Source organism: Myotis lucifugus, unplaced genomic scaffold (assembly GCF_000147115.1).
Source record: "Myotis lucifugus unplaced genomic scaffold, Myoluc2.0 scaffold_90, whole genome shotgun sequence".
Lineage (NCBI taxonomy): Eukaryota > Metazoa > Chordata > Mammalia > Chiroptera > Vespertilionidae > Myotis > Myotis lucifugus.
In genome coordinates this window covers 227,786-244,193 of record NW_005871138.1, presented here as the reverse complement: position 1 = coordinate 244,193, position 16,408 = coordinate 227,786, and the positions used below count along the sequence as shown (strand labels likewise).

General features: G+C 50.2%; 1 protein-coding gene across 3 annotated transcripts in view; it reads left to right on the top strand.

The window, feature by feature from the left end:
* MGLL (monoglyceride lipase) overlaps window positions 1-16,408 on the top strand; it is a 102,431-nt gene that overhangs the window by 83,400 nt on the left and 2,623 nt on the right. For all 3 annotated transcript variants that reach the window (XM_006091300.3, XM_023756143.1, XM_006091298.3), the window contains exon 7: window positions 15,109-15,324. In XM_006091300.3, coding sequence (XP_006091362.1) covers window positions 15,109-15,324 — 216 coding nt within the window. The remainder of the gene's footprint in view (window positions 1-15,108; window positions 15,325-16,408) is intronic.

Here is a 16,408-nt window from a genome sequence, read left to right as displayed (position 1 = left end):
GGTCCATTCTGATCAGGGGCACATACCTGGGTTACAGGTTCATTCCCAGGCCTGGGCGGGCTCATGGAGGAGGCAACCAATCCATGTGTCTCTCTCATCTGCCTCTCTCTCTCTCTCTCTCTCTCTCTCTCTCTCTCTCTCTCTCTCCCCCTCTCCCCCTCCCTCCCTCCGCCTTGCCCCCCTCCTCCCCCGTTCTCCCCCCTCCTCTCCCTTCCTCCCCCCTCCTCCCTCCCTCCTTCTACTCTCTCTAAAAAGCAATAGAAAAAATATCCTTGGGTGAGGTTTAACAGAACAAAACAAAGAAGATCAACAGTGTGCCTGAGACACTGGGTCTGAGCAGAGTTCAAACCCCCAGAAAGTGGGGTTCATCTATTAAGACACCGCTCAGTGAACCAACCCACCTCCCAAAGTTTAGTGCAAGGCCAGCCCCTGTCCTGCCTTTGATTGGGCCTCAGTGCTCCGTACACAGGTGGGTGCATGTGCTTACCCTCCAAGGCAGCCCCAGATGGCAGACTGAGGCTCTGCAAGAATGGAGGACTTGCCGGGTCATCCACTGGTGGGATTAGCCTGAGAGCTTAGGTGGGTGTGGTCCCCAGCCCTGCTCTGTCTGTGGGACAACAGCCCCCTGCAGACTTACAGCCAATGGACAGGCCAAAACCTGGGCCTCTGGAATTATCTTCGGGATTAAGCAATTCATTTTGCCACCTTCTGCCTCAGCTTCCCATTTGCCTCAGGGATTTGAAATCATGAAAGCGGTGGCTTCCTAAGGACCCCGTAAAACGGAATGGGCACTCTAGCTTCCCCCGGTTTCCTTGGGATTTGAGCAGTTGGAGTTCAACTTTATTATAAAATTGGACCTCCTGGGCCTCCGAGAGTCACTTAGGGAGCGGGCAACTAAATTCGAATCGTCCCCAATGTGTACAAAGGAGACATTCTCTTTTTCTAACTTTTAAAAATATACTTTTCTTTATTGATTTCAGAGAGGAAAGGAGAGGGAGAGAGAGACAGAAACATCAGTGATGACAGAGAATCACTGATTGACTGCCTCCTGCACGTCCCACAATGGGGCTCGAGCCTACAACCCGGGCATGTGCCCTGATCGGGAATTGACCCTCCTGGTTCATAGGTCAACGCCCAGCCACTGAGCCATGCCAGTCGGGCTAAAGGAGACATTCTTGATCTGGTTAAAACTCCCAGGCTTGCAGGGCCAGGAGGTCCTTATGAATTAGGCTGGTGTGAGGCTCTAAGGCAGTGGTTCTCAACCTTCTGGCCCTTTAAATACAGTTCCTCATGTTGTGACCCAACCATAAAATTATTTTCGTTGCTACTTCATAACTATAACGTTGCTACTGTTATGAATCGTCATGTAAATATCTGATATGCAGGATGGTCTTAGGTGACCCCTGTGAAAGGGTCGTTCGACCCCCAAAGGGGTCGCGACCCACAGGTTGAGAACCGCTGCTAAGGAGTGGTGGGGTCTGTGGGGAGCCAGAGGCTATCAGATCCACCTAAGTCGTCCGCAGTCAATTTTAGTTTAATCTAAGTTTTAAAACCCACAGTGCCTCCCAAACCCACGTCTTGGGGCCAAAATTGACCAGGGTCAAAGAATATGTGAGTAAAGGGAAAGAATGTGTAACTCCAAAAGGCAGTTCTGTATGTTGAAAAGGCACAACTTTAGGACCCAGAAGACCAAAGGCAAGCATGTGCTGTTTGATTTAATCCTGACGTGAATTCGACCAACATTAACCCCATTTCACAGAGTGGAAACTGAGGCTCAGAGCTTAAATAACTCGTCTCTGGTTGCACAGTCAGTCAGGGGCAGAGCTGGGATTTGAACCCATTTGGTTCAAAAGTCCATGTTTGGGTGCCTCTTTCCAACTAGTATTTACAATAATTATGCTCTTTTTTCTGTTTTTTATTTTTACTTTTTTAATTTATTGATTTGAGAGAGAGGAAGGGGGGGGGGGTTGCCTCCTTCATGTGCCTCAACTGGGGATGGAACCCAAAACCTGGGTATGTGCCCTAACCAGAGACTCAAACTTCCACCGTTTGGTGTACAGGACGATGGACGCTCCACACCGGCCAGGGCTTCTTCCTGTTTTATAATCACTGGTCCACACAGCCTGTGGCTGGAGGCCGTTGCTCTGTGTGCAGATTCGCTTTGTGATGGGTTCCCCACCTGCCGGCATCCTCCATAACGGCCCCGGCTTGAATGTGCAATCTCTAGGAAAACCAATTATTTTTGCAGCAGCTGTGCTAGGACAACAACAGGTTAAGAGAGAGGGCCCTCCCTCTGAGATCTCTGAGAGGAAACATCCAGGTGCAAATCTAGTCATTTATCTCACCACCTGAAAGAACTTGAGCATAAAGGAAGTGGGGGGGAGGGGGGGGAGAAGAGATAATGAAATTATTCCAAACCCTCTTTGTTTAAAATTAGCAACTCCCAGGGTTTTTATCTCATTTTTGAAATAGTGGAAAATTCCATTGAAGGCCTTAAACACACAGAAGAGTCGGGTGTGAATATACAGCACCGGGTCTCCCCTGGGATCTCGGGTTGCACGCCCTTACATATCAGGTTTCTGACTGGTCAGGTAAATGGAGTGATTCTTTAGAAACACTAATAGCCCTAGCTGGTTTGGCTTAGCAAATAGAGCGTTGGCCTGCGGACTGAAGGGTCCCAGGTTCAATTCTGGACAAGGGGCACATGCCTAGGTTTTGGGCTCAATCCCCAGTAGGGGGTGTGGGAGCGTGCAGGAGGCAGCCGATCAATGAATCTCTCTCATCATTGATGTTTCTATCTCTCTCTCCCTCTCCCTTCCTCTCTGAAATCAATAAAAAATATATTTTTTTAAAAAGGAAAGAAACACTAATAAATGTCCCTGCTATGAAGACTTAGAGGAGGGAGGTGGTTGGTGGCTGGTCAGCAAAAAGCTGAACTCCTGTTGGAATGAATAGGAGCAAGCATTTCCATTCTCGGCAGAGAGAACTCGCCTCTCACATGTCCAACTCTGAGACTCCCTTTCAACCTTGTGCTGAGCTTTAAAAATAGCAACGCCCAGAGGGGAATGTGCTCAGAAAAGGCACCGCCTGGGATCTAACATCGGGGTGTCTTAAGGCACAGCTTTAGCTAAGATATTTCCCATGGAGCCCTGCGGTGATAAAAGCCTCAAAAGAGAAGAAACGTTTGCCTAACGAGCTTCCTAAAGCAGGCCCTCGGAGGACGGAGGACGGGTGCAGGCCAGGGGGTGGCGGATGGCAGACTCTTTGGAAGGCTGTCTCTGGGGAAACAGGCTGGTTCTGCCATTCGAATGTCAAAAGCAGGGTGTTTGTTTGGGGTTTGCTGTGGCAAGTATCCCCACAACCCGCCCAGGACTATCAGCATGATGCCCTTCACCAGCAGCACCAGCATCGCTTCACGCTGCCAGCCCACAGGTGCACCTTCTCTCGGCCAGCATGGCCTCCGGGAGCAATGCAGAAAGTGCTTGGATTGTCTCAGCACAACCTGTGCTCGGTGGCTGCACCCTTCTTCTCTGTCAGACTCACCCTTTGGTCTCCCGCAGCTCCAAGAAGGCAGTCTTATCACCGGCATTTGCATTTGTGAAAGCTTGCGCCCAGGCCGGGCAGGTTACTTCCCCGAGGTCACACAGCTACTCAGTAAGGATTTGAGCCCAAACCTCTCTGCTCCCAGCCAAGTGCTCTTGGCACCAAAATGCTGGGAACAAAGAAGTTGCTACTCAGACATTTTTTTTGTTTGTCTACACATTTAGAGTCCCTGATCAGAACACTGGAGTGCTGACATATTAATCATTTCGTCCTCGGAATGTGCTGAATCCCTCCCACTCTGAAAAGCCTTGAATGCTCCTAATAGTTGTCAGGCCAAGGATGTGGGTGGCAGTGTGTGTGTGTGTGTGGGGGGGGGGGGTGTAAAAAGGGGAGTTGCTCAGCGTCTCCACCTGCCCTCACACCACACCATTGCTGACCATGCAGTTATGAACAGAATGAAATGCATTGCTTTCTTTCCGAGCTTCATCCTTTGGCCTGGGAACTGGGTGGAAGCCGGGAGGAAGAGATGCTGTGATTCTGAGTACCCCTTCCACTGGGGACAATGCACTGTTTCCATATTGAGGTACTTGGTCTTCTAGAGCCAAGTCTCTGTTCTCTATAAATACTCTGGGATGCCCACCAGGAGTATCCTAGCTTGTTTATGTCACGCTGGCAGGCCATATGGTGAGAGCTGTGAGGAGTGGCCAACTCCACTTCATTTCATTTCTATAAGCGGGTGCCACTCCAGACCCCACCCAGTGTTTGAGATGTGCCAGGGTTAAGGATTCAGCCCCCGCTTCCCTGCAGCCTGCAGGTCTCCCACCCACAAGCCAGCAGCTCTTGCCCATGTCTCTTGAAGGCTCCTGCCAAGTCTTGGAAAGCTGGGTCACACTGAAGCTTTTAACTAATTATAACCACAGCTAAAGATAGGCCCAGCTTCCTCTCCATCCCCGGGACCTGGCTCTCACAGCAGTCCCCTCCGAGAACTGGTTATTAACTGTCCAATATCCCCAGCTTGGTTAGCCAATTTTATCTCACTACTCTCCATCAATCATACTGTTACCAAATCATCTCCCAGTATTGGGGCTTGTGTACCTGATGTACTTGTAAACTAAAACATTGAGACACCGGCGGTTGGAGATGGAGAAAGGTTTGTTCAACGTGGCCAAAGCCAAAGGACAGGAGAGCAAGATCTTTCCATCTGTCTCCCTCTCAAAAAGCAAAAGTAGGGAGTTTTTATGCAGCGAGGGAGCCTGGAAGGGGGAGTTCCCGGGCACAGAGAGAGAAGTCTGTGCTTCTTTAGTCACAGATAACATTCTGTGCAGCCAGACTTCTGGGCGGCGGCAGCTGGTCGCGGCTACCTTGGAGACATTCTTTCCTTCTGCAAAACAAACTCATAAATTCTCCTTGTGGCCCTGGAATTATTTCCTCCTACTTGACAAAGAAGCTGTACATCAGCAACACAAAATTACATTGTGAGAACAGGGGGTGCTGGGTTGAAGAACCAAGATTCTGCAAAAGATCGCATAATTGTGCGTCAGTCACGTTAGCTGTAAAGCAGAAACTAGACATCGTGTGACTGTTGCCACTGTTGAAGCTATTCTTGTTTTGTGCTTAACTAACTATATTGTTCTATTATCTCAAGCAAAGTCTACTTTTTTTTTTAAGCACCTTTCCTGGAACTTGCTTTACAGGCGGCCCTTCAGAACATGGCTAACACTGCCTTAATCTTTGACTGTAAGTTACGTGACAGCCGAAGCCATTGTAACATTAGTGAAAGCCTGTGCCCATCTATCTAGATTATATGATCTAGTACCTAAGCATGTTTACTGTGGGAGGTCGGTCCCAATACTTCATATTCCCCACTGGAGACTTGTCCATTTGAGGCAGCCATCACTTACTAAAGCCTTAAATAAAAAGTAACGAGCCATTAGAATGTTTCTTCAAGTGCACAGCTCCATATGGGGACAGCTGACAAATGGCTCTGCCTTGCTCTTGTGCCCTGAAAAGTGGGAGCTGTTGATCTTTTTGTCCCCTTACTCCAGATGTTTCCTGCTCCCATCGCTCCTCCTGCTGACTCTGGAAGAAGCAGCTCGGAGCACGTGAGAGACAGATTCCTGAAGTCAGTGACTTTAATAGCAGCAGAAGCCAGCGACTCTCTAGAGAGACTGTCAGGGTTCACATGGGAACACAGCCTGAGCAAAGCTCTCTCAGAGGTGCCATTGGATTTAACCCCATTTACATGAGGATCCAATGCAACTGACTGGCCAAGGCTTGACTAAGTGGCTGAGCCAGACCCAAGCCCCAAATGGGCCTCTGACCACAGGGTCTGCCTGCCACAAGCCTGCCCAAGGGCTGTATGGCTCCTCCTGGCAAAGGGAATCATAGTAAAGAATGAGAAAACATTGTCAAAGCCAGCCTTTTCCTCCAATTTAATTATGGAGATTTTCAATCTGTAGAGAAGTTGATATGGAAGTACAGTGCACACCCATACGCTCCCCCCCTCACCCCCCAGGATGCACCCATTGGGAATATGCTGCCATACTCCCTTTATCTATGATTAAAAACGAAAATATAAATACAGATATAGATTTTATTTTATTTTTTTTTAGTTTCTTTTTTTTATTATTATTATTTTTTTTATTTTTTTAGGTGTACAGTTCAGTGGCCTTAAGTACATTCACATTATTGTGCCACCCTCCCCACCATCCACCTCCATTACCCCCCAGTGTCTTATGTCCATTAGTTATGCTTATATGGATGCATACAAGTCCTTCGGTTGATCTCTTACTCCCCTCCCTCCTGTCCCCCAACCCTCCCTGGCCTTCCCACTGCAGTTTGACAATCAGTTTGAGGCAGCTCTGCCTCTGTATCTATTATTGTTCAAAAGTTTGTAATGGTCTTTATTATCCATGAATGAGTGAAATCATGTGGTATTTTTCCCTTCATTGACTGGCTTGTTTCACTTAGCATAATGCTCTCCAGGTCCCAGATATAGATTTTAAATCTTTTAAAATGTATTGTGTTAAGATATACAGAACACAAAATTTGCCATCTTACCCATTTTTAGGTGTACAGTTCAGTGGGCTTAAGTACATTCACATTATTGTGAAACCCTCACCACCATCCACCTCCAGAACTTTTTATCTTCCCAAACTGCAACTCTATGCCCATTAAACACAGACTCCCTACCTCCCCTCCCCAGCTCCTGGCAACTACCAATTTTGCTTTCCGTTTCTATGAATTCAAACTATTCTAAGATGCCTCACATAAGTGGAATCATACAGTATTTGTCCTTTTTTTTTTTTTAAGGATAATGTCCTCTAGATGTATCCGTGTGGTAGCATGTGTCAGAATTTCGTTCCTTTTTAAGACTGAATAATATTCCATTGCATGACTGTACCACATTTTGTTTACCCATTAATCCTGTTGATGAACACTTGCCATGCTTCCACTTCTTGGCAATTATGAACAATGCTTCCATGAACTTGGGTGTGCAATATCTCTACGAGACCCGGCTTTCAATTCCTTTAGGTTTATATGCAGAAGTGGGATTGCCTGATCGTTTTGATTTGTATTTTCCTAATGATTACTGATGTTGAGCATCTTTTCACATGCTTGTTGGCCATGTATAAAACTTCTTTGGAGAAATGTCTATCAAGTACTTTGTCCACTTTTTAATCAGGTTGTTTGATTTTGTTGTTGTTGTTGTTGAGCTGTGGGAGTTCTTTTTGTAAAAATATTTTTTAAGCCCGACCAGTGTGGCTCAGTGGTTGAACACCAACCTATGAACTCGGTTCGATTCCCTGACAGGACACACGCCCAGATTGTGGGCTCAATCCCCAGTAGGGGGTGTGAAGGAGGCAGCTGATCAATGATATGCTCTCACATCGATGTTTCTCTCCTCTTTTCCTCTCTCTCTGAAATCAATAAAAATTAATTTTAATTTCCCATCATTATTCTCTATTTAGTCCACGTTCTGATTTCCTTAGTTGTCATCAACCTTGAAGACTTGAGACCATATGATCTTGCTGTTTGTGACCAGCAGTTATGGAAGAGGTCCTGCAAGATGCCATCATTCTTTCTTGTTTCTCTTATTATTTATTCATTCCCTGGGCCTGTGAAAAGGTAGCCATAGCTGGTGAGGTTGGGTAGAGAACATGACTGCTGCTTTCTTCTTCCCTCAGTGACCACTCAGGAGCTATGTCTGGGCCCAGGGTTGCATTTCAGGAGCTTCCATCCCAAAGAAGTGAGTTAGGTTGACTTTCAGCCTCTCTTCTTGTTGTGAAGACCCTCAGCCCCTGAGAAGGAGGCCCAGAGCCCTGTGGCGGGTGTGTTCAGACTGCCTGTGCCCACGTGTCCAGGGCTGTGACCCACCAGGATGTCCGGGAGTTTAAGCTTTAATAGCAAAAAGTAATCTTAGGGAAAATGTTCAGTGATTCACATACCCTTGATTACGTGATCAGTGATTCACATACCCTTGATTACGTGACAATTCATGTATATAAGGTAATCCTGATGAATCTTCTTTATATCCAAAATGGAACTGGCTCAGGAATTTTTGCCACCCGAGTTGGGCGCATGCTCTGGCAGTCATAGGGGGAACTTGGGCCTCTTGGTACATGGAACTTGCTTTGCTCCAGCGAACCAAGGAGACTTTCTGCCAAGTCAGGCAGGGCCCTATCTCCCCTTTGCCAACCTGCAGGCAGCGTGCCAAGTCAACAGACTTGGGCCAGGCCCCAAGATGGAGGCAGAGACACCAGATAAGTCACCCTGTCTTCTGAGGTCACAGTCAGAGGGGAGAAAGGCACATCAACACCTCACAGAGGACAAAGAGGCAGAGGGCTTTGTGGGAAGAGCAAAAAGGCCCGTCTGGACCCAGCTCTCCAGCTCTGTCTCTTGGTGCCACAGTGTGACCTTGGAAACCACACTCATGTCACTGATGCTCAGTTCCCTTGGGGACCTAGGGTGCAGCCTGGCACAGCATCAACCCTGGGCAGACGGGGGCTGTTGTTAACAGCCGTTTGTAAAGAGGTGTCCGCAAAGCCACGGGATCCTGGGGAGCCAGGAGCCGGTTTCACTGCTGGTGTGGGCACCTGTCATGGGAGGAAACACCTGAACTGCACCTTGAAGGAGGTGGGGATTTGCTGGCAGACAGGAGGCAGGGCATGGGAGAGGGCATGCTGCAAACTGGAAACAGCAGGGACAGCCCCCAGTTGTCAGGTACAGAAGCTGAGCATGTGAGAGGAGCGGAGCCGGGATGGCACACACAGTGTCCCTGGGGAAGGCCAGGGCTTCCTGGAGGAAGGGGCAGCTGAGCTAAGTGTCAGAAGAGAGGAGAAACTCCAAGGGGAGCCAAGGCAGAGGGGACAGCCGTGCGAGGGTGCAGGTGCAAGGGTGGCAGGAGTGTTGAGGAAGGAGGCCGAGCGGCGGCTGGAGCCCGTCACGTGTGGCCTTGCAAGCCGCAGGAAGAATATGGACCTGACCCTGCAGTGGGTGGGCAGCCCAGCAGGGTTCCCAGGTCCAGGGGAATCTGGGCGCAATGTTCAGGGCGTGGCCAGCTGGGGGGAGAACTGGTCAGACCCAAGAGGAGGGGACACATGAAGAGAGGAGCAGGCACTGGCCACACAGCAGGCAAGGCTGCTTCCAGGGCTCAGCATGTTTCCTATTCAAGCCGATTTCTATGCTAAATTATTATTTGCATTTAGAATATTCCACAGGCTGGACATTCAGGAGAACACAGCCCAGTGAGCCACAGGGAACAATACCCAACGGCTCCAGAGAACTTACCTTCGGGGTGTTTCCTCTTTCGTGCCTAATTATTCTTTGTTGAATGAACTAATGAGGGGCCTTTTCTTCTAAGGCCCATGGATATCATCCCAATGTGAAGAGCCCCTTTGCCAGCTGCTGGCCAGGGAGCCTGGTTCTGAGGTTCCCAGATGCATCTGGTCAGTGCCAGGCTCCCAGGGCCCGGAGGTGTTTCCTGTTGGGCTGGGATAGAGGAAGGCTGGCTCATTCATTCCGCCAGTATTACTGAGGGCCTCCTACATGGGGACACAGCAAAAGTAGGACAGAGCCCTGCCCCAGGGGCCAACCCTCCAGTGGAGAGACAGGCAGGTGCACAAACCCCTGGGTGAGGGGTGAGGGGTGAGGAGTGAGGGGTGAGGGGAAGGCTTGAGAAGGGCTGTTAGCCAGGAGAACTTGGAGAGTCAAAAAGGCATCCCTGAAGGTGTGAAGTCTGAGCTAAGGACTGAAAGAGGAACAGATGTTAATTAAGTTAAGAGCAAAGGGCTGGAACAGCCACGTGATGGGCAATGGAAACCACAGTACATAGGAGAGGATTTTCTATCATCCAAGTCTTTCCACAACAACTTGCCATTCAAAACAAAGGTAGGAAATGAAGAGATTGCCTCTGCAAAGACGATCAGTGTCGGGTTCCTCCGGGTTTCTAGGTTTTAGAGCTCACTTGGGTAGAATCGTTGTGCACTCTCTCCAGGATGCCAGGGCAGGCTCTCTGGTGTCTCTGTGGTAAGAATAGGTGGATTAAGAAAGATCTAAACAATGGAGGAAGGAGATGGGAGTCCTGGGATGGTCTGCGAAGCACAGGTGGAAGGATGAGCTTCCATAGGAAAAGGGAGGGTGTCAGAGGGAAGGAGGGTCAGGAAAACCCAGCTGTAGACACATGTAGGTCCCTGAAGGGAAACTGTCGGAGATCAGTCCTGCTGGGCTGTATTTCTCTGTGAAGTGGTAAACAGTGTCATGTGAGGAGGGCGCGTGCCTGTCGTGCCTCGTAGGGCACCCCTCCCCTCTGTGAACGGTGGCAACTGTGGTACCCACCACGTCTTTCACTGTCAGGCCTCCATACTTATGGTTCTCACCAGGGACCCACTGCTTTCTTTTCTTTTCTTTTTTTAAATATACTTTATTTATTTTTTACAGAGAAGAAGGGAGAGGGATAGAGAGTTAGAAACATCGATCAGCTGCCTCCTGCACACCCCCTACTGGGGATGTGCCCGCAACCCAGGTACATGCCCTTGACTGGAATCGAACCTGGGACCCTTCAGTCCGCAGGCCGACGCTCTATCCACTGAGCTAAACAGTTAAGGCTGTTTTCTTTTCTGAGGTGCCACCTCCACCGCTCCTGGCTGTCCTGCGAGTCCACAGGACTCACCTCCACTTTCTCTTCTCTAGATGGGTAGCATAGCATGGTGGGTGGCTATGAATGACGATGGTGCAGCCCAGCTGCCTAGGCTCTGATCCTGGCTCTGCCCCTTACTTGCTGTGTAATCCCGAGGGCGTCATCTAGCCCCAGTGAGCCCCTCTTCTCGTGTATGAAATGGTGAAAATAACAATAGTCCCTACACTGGTTTCCTGTGAAGAGTCAATGAGCAAGTGCAAGTAAAATGCTCAACACAGCACCTGGTACATAATTAAGGGCTAAGTGCGTTCGTTATTTTAAATATCATTTTAATTAAAAATGTAATTTTGCATTCCATCATGGAACAGATTTTTTAAAAATAGGTCAAGGGATTTGACTGTAGGGGTGGTGCCTAGATGTTGCTCAACCAACTTGAAGACAACTCCCAGCTGTAGATTGTAACTATATTTACTGTGCTTTAGGGCAAAGTCTCTTCCCCACAGAGAGACAGTGTTCAAAAGTCAGCAGCCCCAGTTGGCACGTTCCTGGCTGGCAAGTTCAACCTTGCCGAGAGCTCTCAGAGCCCCAGAAAACAGTGAAGGTACTGGGGATCGCTAAAATACGCGAAGGAGGCCAGGAAAATATTCACAACCTGTGAAACTTAAATCCCAAGAGGAACCTTCGAGGCTCCCTCAGCGGGAAAGCGGAGACCTGGAAGGAGTAAGACTTCACCTAAGGTTATGTGGCTCGAATTCTCCGAGGCAGAGAGACCTTCCTTTCCTTGTCCCCAGGGTCAGAGCCAGATGCACCCACACATCACTAGCCTCGCTATGGGGCCAGACCCTGGGCTTGGCACTGTGCCTGCATCAGCTCATTGAATCTCCCTGGAGTCCTCTGAGGCATTTCCACTATCACCCCCATTTCACAAATCAGGAATGAGTCTAGGAGAGAAGAGCCTTGCCCAGATCACGGCTGGGAACTATCAGGGCTGGGTGCTCCTCACTCCTCTGGTCTCCCTTATATTGTCAGTTACACGCCCCCCAAGAAAAAAAGACTTCAAGTCTCAGCCAGTGGCAGCACCCCCAGAGGTCAATCATCTGAAACAAAGATGTGCTCACTTGGACCTGGACCCATAGCGTCCAGCCGACATGTCCCCAATGGACACGTTCTCAGCTAGCAGGAGCAGTTGTGATAAAAAGAAAAAAGAAAAAGAAAGAAAGAAAGAAATGGGGGGAGGGGTGCGAGAGATAGTGCCAAAGACTGGGTCTTTGCTATATGTTTTTTTAATTAAACTTTTTGTTTTGATGTAATAGTGATTCACATGTAGTTGTGAAAAATAATGGAGAGGAATCCCATGGGCCCTTACCCAGTTCTCCTCGATGTTGACATCTTACAAAACTATAAGACAACATCACTACCAGGAAGTTGGCATTAGTACATCAGACCTCAGAACATCCTATAACCACAAAGATGCCGCATGTTACCCTGGTGTAGCACACCCACTTCCCCTACCCCACCCTGGCAACCACGTTTCTATTCTGCGTTTCTCAATTTTGTCATTTCAAGAGTGCCGTAGAAATGGAATCCTATAAGAAGTCATCTTTTGGGACTGACTTTTTCATCTTTGACTTTGAATGGGCTTCTTCTGTTGACCAGTGCTCTGGGGTTGGGTCTGGTCCAGGAGAGATAGCCCTATCCACCTCTTTCCTGGGGGCAACAGGAAAGTAGAACTTTTGGTGATTTTAGATCTTAAGCTCTTAAAAAAAAAAAAAAGGCCGGCCCGGCTGGCATGGCTCAGTGGTTGAGCGTCAGATGTGCCCGGGTTGCTCGAGCCCCAGTAGGGGGTGTGTAGGAAGCAGCCAATTAGTGATTCTCTCTCATCATTGATGTTTCTATCTCTCTCTCCCTCTCCCTTCCTCTCTGAAATCAATAAAAATATATTTAAAATATACATACATACATACATACATACATAAATAATAAAACAAAGACCATCGTGATTGGGCCAGAATGGTTACTTGAGGGGAGGGTTAGGGCCCTCTGAGCTTCAGTTTCCCCATGAGGTTTGGCCCTCCTTTTTGCTCCAAACGCCACTTTCCCTCTGTCCCTCTTGCCTTCTGCCCCAGCGGTGGCTCCCACCAAGGGCCTGCCCTTTCCCCGACACATCTGGCAGCTCCTTCCCCAGGCCCATCTACAGCCATTGTGTAAACAAGGTTTACGTGACCACGACATGGAAAATGAAGCCAAGAGCAGGAAGCCACTTGGGCCGTCAGAGCAATTAGACCCAAGAACAAACTCCCTAAGGGGCCTCGTGTGGCCAGGATGTCTTGGATCAACAGAGCAAGGGGGCAGGCCATTTCAGGAAGGTGGTGGTCTAGCGGGCTCCGGCCCTGTGCGCTCATGAAGACACATTCCCTGCAACCAGGGTCCAGCGATACTGAATGGAGTGCTCTTAGCAGGGCTGCCAGCCCACGGAGACCCAGACCGCAACAATGGGGGATTAAACAGGAGAGAAGCTTATTGACTTCCCAGTGTCACCAGCTCCATGTGCTCCACTGCATCTTGTTGCTTTTTGTTTCTGGGGTGTGGCTGTCATCCCTGGGGCCCCAGCTCCCTCCTTACTCTGCTTGTGTTCTGGTAGGTGGGAGGAGGGAAATAGGACAAGCCTTGACCGGAGGATCACACCGCATACTTCTCACTTCCCATTGGCCAGAATGTGGTCACATGACCAGACCTAACTGCAAAGAAGGCTGGGGGATGTAGTCTTTATTCTGGGTCCTTGTATTCCAAATGAAACATTCAGGGTTCTATAGGGGAGAATAGGAGCTGAGTAATGAATAATAGGCAGGTTCCTCCTCCCAAAATAAGGATAATGAGAGCCATTCTTCAGACAGAGTGCTTATTAAGGTTAATCGGGTTAAACATGTAGTGTAGCGCACACACATGGAAAGAAAGAGCTCAGAAGTGTTAGCCATTCTTCTTTTCACTAACTGAGATCTTGCACATGATGCCAGACACGGTGCTGGGTCCGTGTCTGCTCAGCGGTGCTACAGTTGCCATTGCTCTCATGGTTAGCCTCCGTTCTCGACAGACTGCAAGCCCAGGGCTCTCCTTCCAAACAGGGCTCCTTGCAGACCCTGGACAAGCAACCACTCTGGCCATGCACCGCCCCTGTCAGGCTCTTGTCCTCTCAGTCCCCAAACAAGTGGCCTTAGCCCTGCAGGATTCACGCCAGCTCCGCTGCAGGAAGTGCTAATCCGCCTCACGTGGCTCTCCACAAAGGGCTGCTCTGCCTGCTCTGTCCCCAGCAGGGGAGGAATCGGGGATGGCAGGGCTGACCCAGAATCGCCTCTCCCGCCTCGGAGTGGATCTGAGTTCCAGCTGCGGCCTGTAGGGGCGGGAGCAGAAGAGAGGTGTAGCCTGCATTGCAGATCAGATTGGAACACAGTGGGCACTCTGGCAGCCTCACGGGGCAGCTGGAGGCACATTTCCTCCCATGGCCCCTCTGCTCCCCTACCCAATACCGACACCAGGCGGCACTTCTCCAGCCAGCCAAGAACCCGCTGGCAAGGATGAGGGAAATGAGACAGGGGATGTTGTGGCCTCACACCTACCCAGATAGCCCGAGAGAGTTCTAGAGACTTCTCACCCAGATTTTGTGGGGGCAATGCCCCACCTGGGGCCACAGTGAGCAGGCGACTCACTGTTCCCTTAGAGGCAGGAGGCGTGAAGCCAGGGAAAACAAGGAGAGGGTGTCAGGGTAGCCTCGTGGAAGGCTGGGTCGGATTCTGAGACATAAGCAGGGGCGGTGTTAGAGTTGGGTCCTGGGAAACCTGATGATGGAGGAGGGAGGACCCAGCCTCTGGGCATGTCCCCTGGAGAGGCAGTGGGCATCCCTGTCTGGGTGGCAGGCAGCCTTCTGCAGCCCAGAGGACATGGAGACTGGAGCCCACCACAGCCCAGACCTGCCCTGGAATTGGTTCCTCCGGAAGCCCATGGGGTGGTGACTCGCCCCTGCGTGTTGTGTGTGCCCTCACCCACTTCTACCAGGTGGACACTAAGCAAGGGAAGACAGGCTTAGAGAAAGCAAAATCCACGCGACTCACACCAAAATACCTTCAGAGCTGTTCCTGAGCCAAATCTGTAAGCAATACAATGGTGCCTATATAAAAATATACACCTTAGCACTGGGAACTGTGTGTAGGCACGTGTGTGAATGTGGGCTGCATAGAACAAAGCCTGTGAAGAGAGGCATCAAAACAGTGCCGGTCTGGGTCATGGAAGGGCTGGCCAGGCGCCTGCGCCCCAGACCGAGCTGACTGATGGAATCAGCTGTTCAGGCCAAAGCAGAAGGAAGATCTAACAGACAATAGGGAAGTCCCCCACCCCTGAACTAATGATAGAAACCTCTCTCTTTTTTTCTTCAGGTCGACCTTTATAACACGGACCCCCTCATCTGCCGGGCAGGGATGAAAGTGAGCTTCGGCATGCAGCTGCTCAATGCTGTCTCCAGGGTGGAGCGGGCCTTCCCCAAGCTGACCTTGCCCTTCCTGCTGCTCCAGGGCTCTGCTGACCGCCTGTGCGACAGCAAAGGGGCCTACTTGCTCATGGAGTCCGCCAAGAGCCAGGACAAGACACTCAAGGTGAGCACCTGACCTCCCCACTTCCCCAAGGTGGGGAGGTGGGGAAGGTGGCATCCCTTTGGGCACATCTGCCCAGAACCCCAAGGGGGCTCATCTTGGGAGGCGGCCAGCTTGGCCCCACTGAAAAATAAATACCAGAAACACAAGGTGGCTGTTAATTCTAAGCAAGAACACAAGCCATTAGCCAACTGTTCCTGGGGAGAATACTCAGACGATGTCTGGGTCAAGGAAAAACCCAAACTGGGCACTGGGCAAAGAACTGTCTCTGAGAGCCTGTCTCCCGCTTCTCCATGTCCCAGGTCCAAAGGCGTGTGGCTGCCCAACCTCTCTGCAGGTTGGTTTTCTGCAGCAGCTTGGGACCAGCCACCCCTGCCAGGGGCTCTGGGGGTACCAGCGCAGTGGGCATGGCAGGGTCTGGTCTGCAAGGGCATATGCAAGAGGGGATGGGACCTGCGGCTTAGCCACATGGCCTGTCAGACACACAGACCACAATGAACTAACTTGGAGGGCCTTCGAGATGGAAAATGTTGTTTGGAGAGTCCAGACATCTCTGTTTTTTGTTTGTCTAATTGAACTGGGAAGAGCCCCAGTTGCGGGGGTGGGGAGGAGGAGAAGCACCTACTGTGTGCCTGTCAAGTGACCGTTGACCACAGCCCCAGGATACCGATGATGGACATGTGTCCCCAAACTATGCCACGACAGCCTGTGCAGTAGTCACGTGGAGGCCGAGTCCAGGACCATTTCCTGCTAAGCTCTAAAGAGAACAGGCAACTAACTCACCACAGATCCCACACTTACTGAGCGATGGGGTCAGAATGCGAACTCACTCCCACTGACCCTCTCCATTCCATACGGCACTGACAGGCGCTCATGGCAAACTCAAGTGCCCCCCTCACACCATTATGCATTGCAGACCCTGGCCCACACCCGCTGCCAGATATAGACTCGTGGGTGAGCAGAAAGCAGGAGAAAAAAGGAAAACCGGCTCTTAATAACGCTGGAGAACGTGAAAGGCCGTGGCCACTTCGCGTTGGGTGAAGGCGCCTCACGGATCGTGCCCTTTGCCGGATGGAACCTTGGCGAC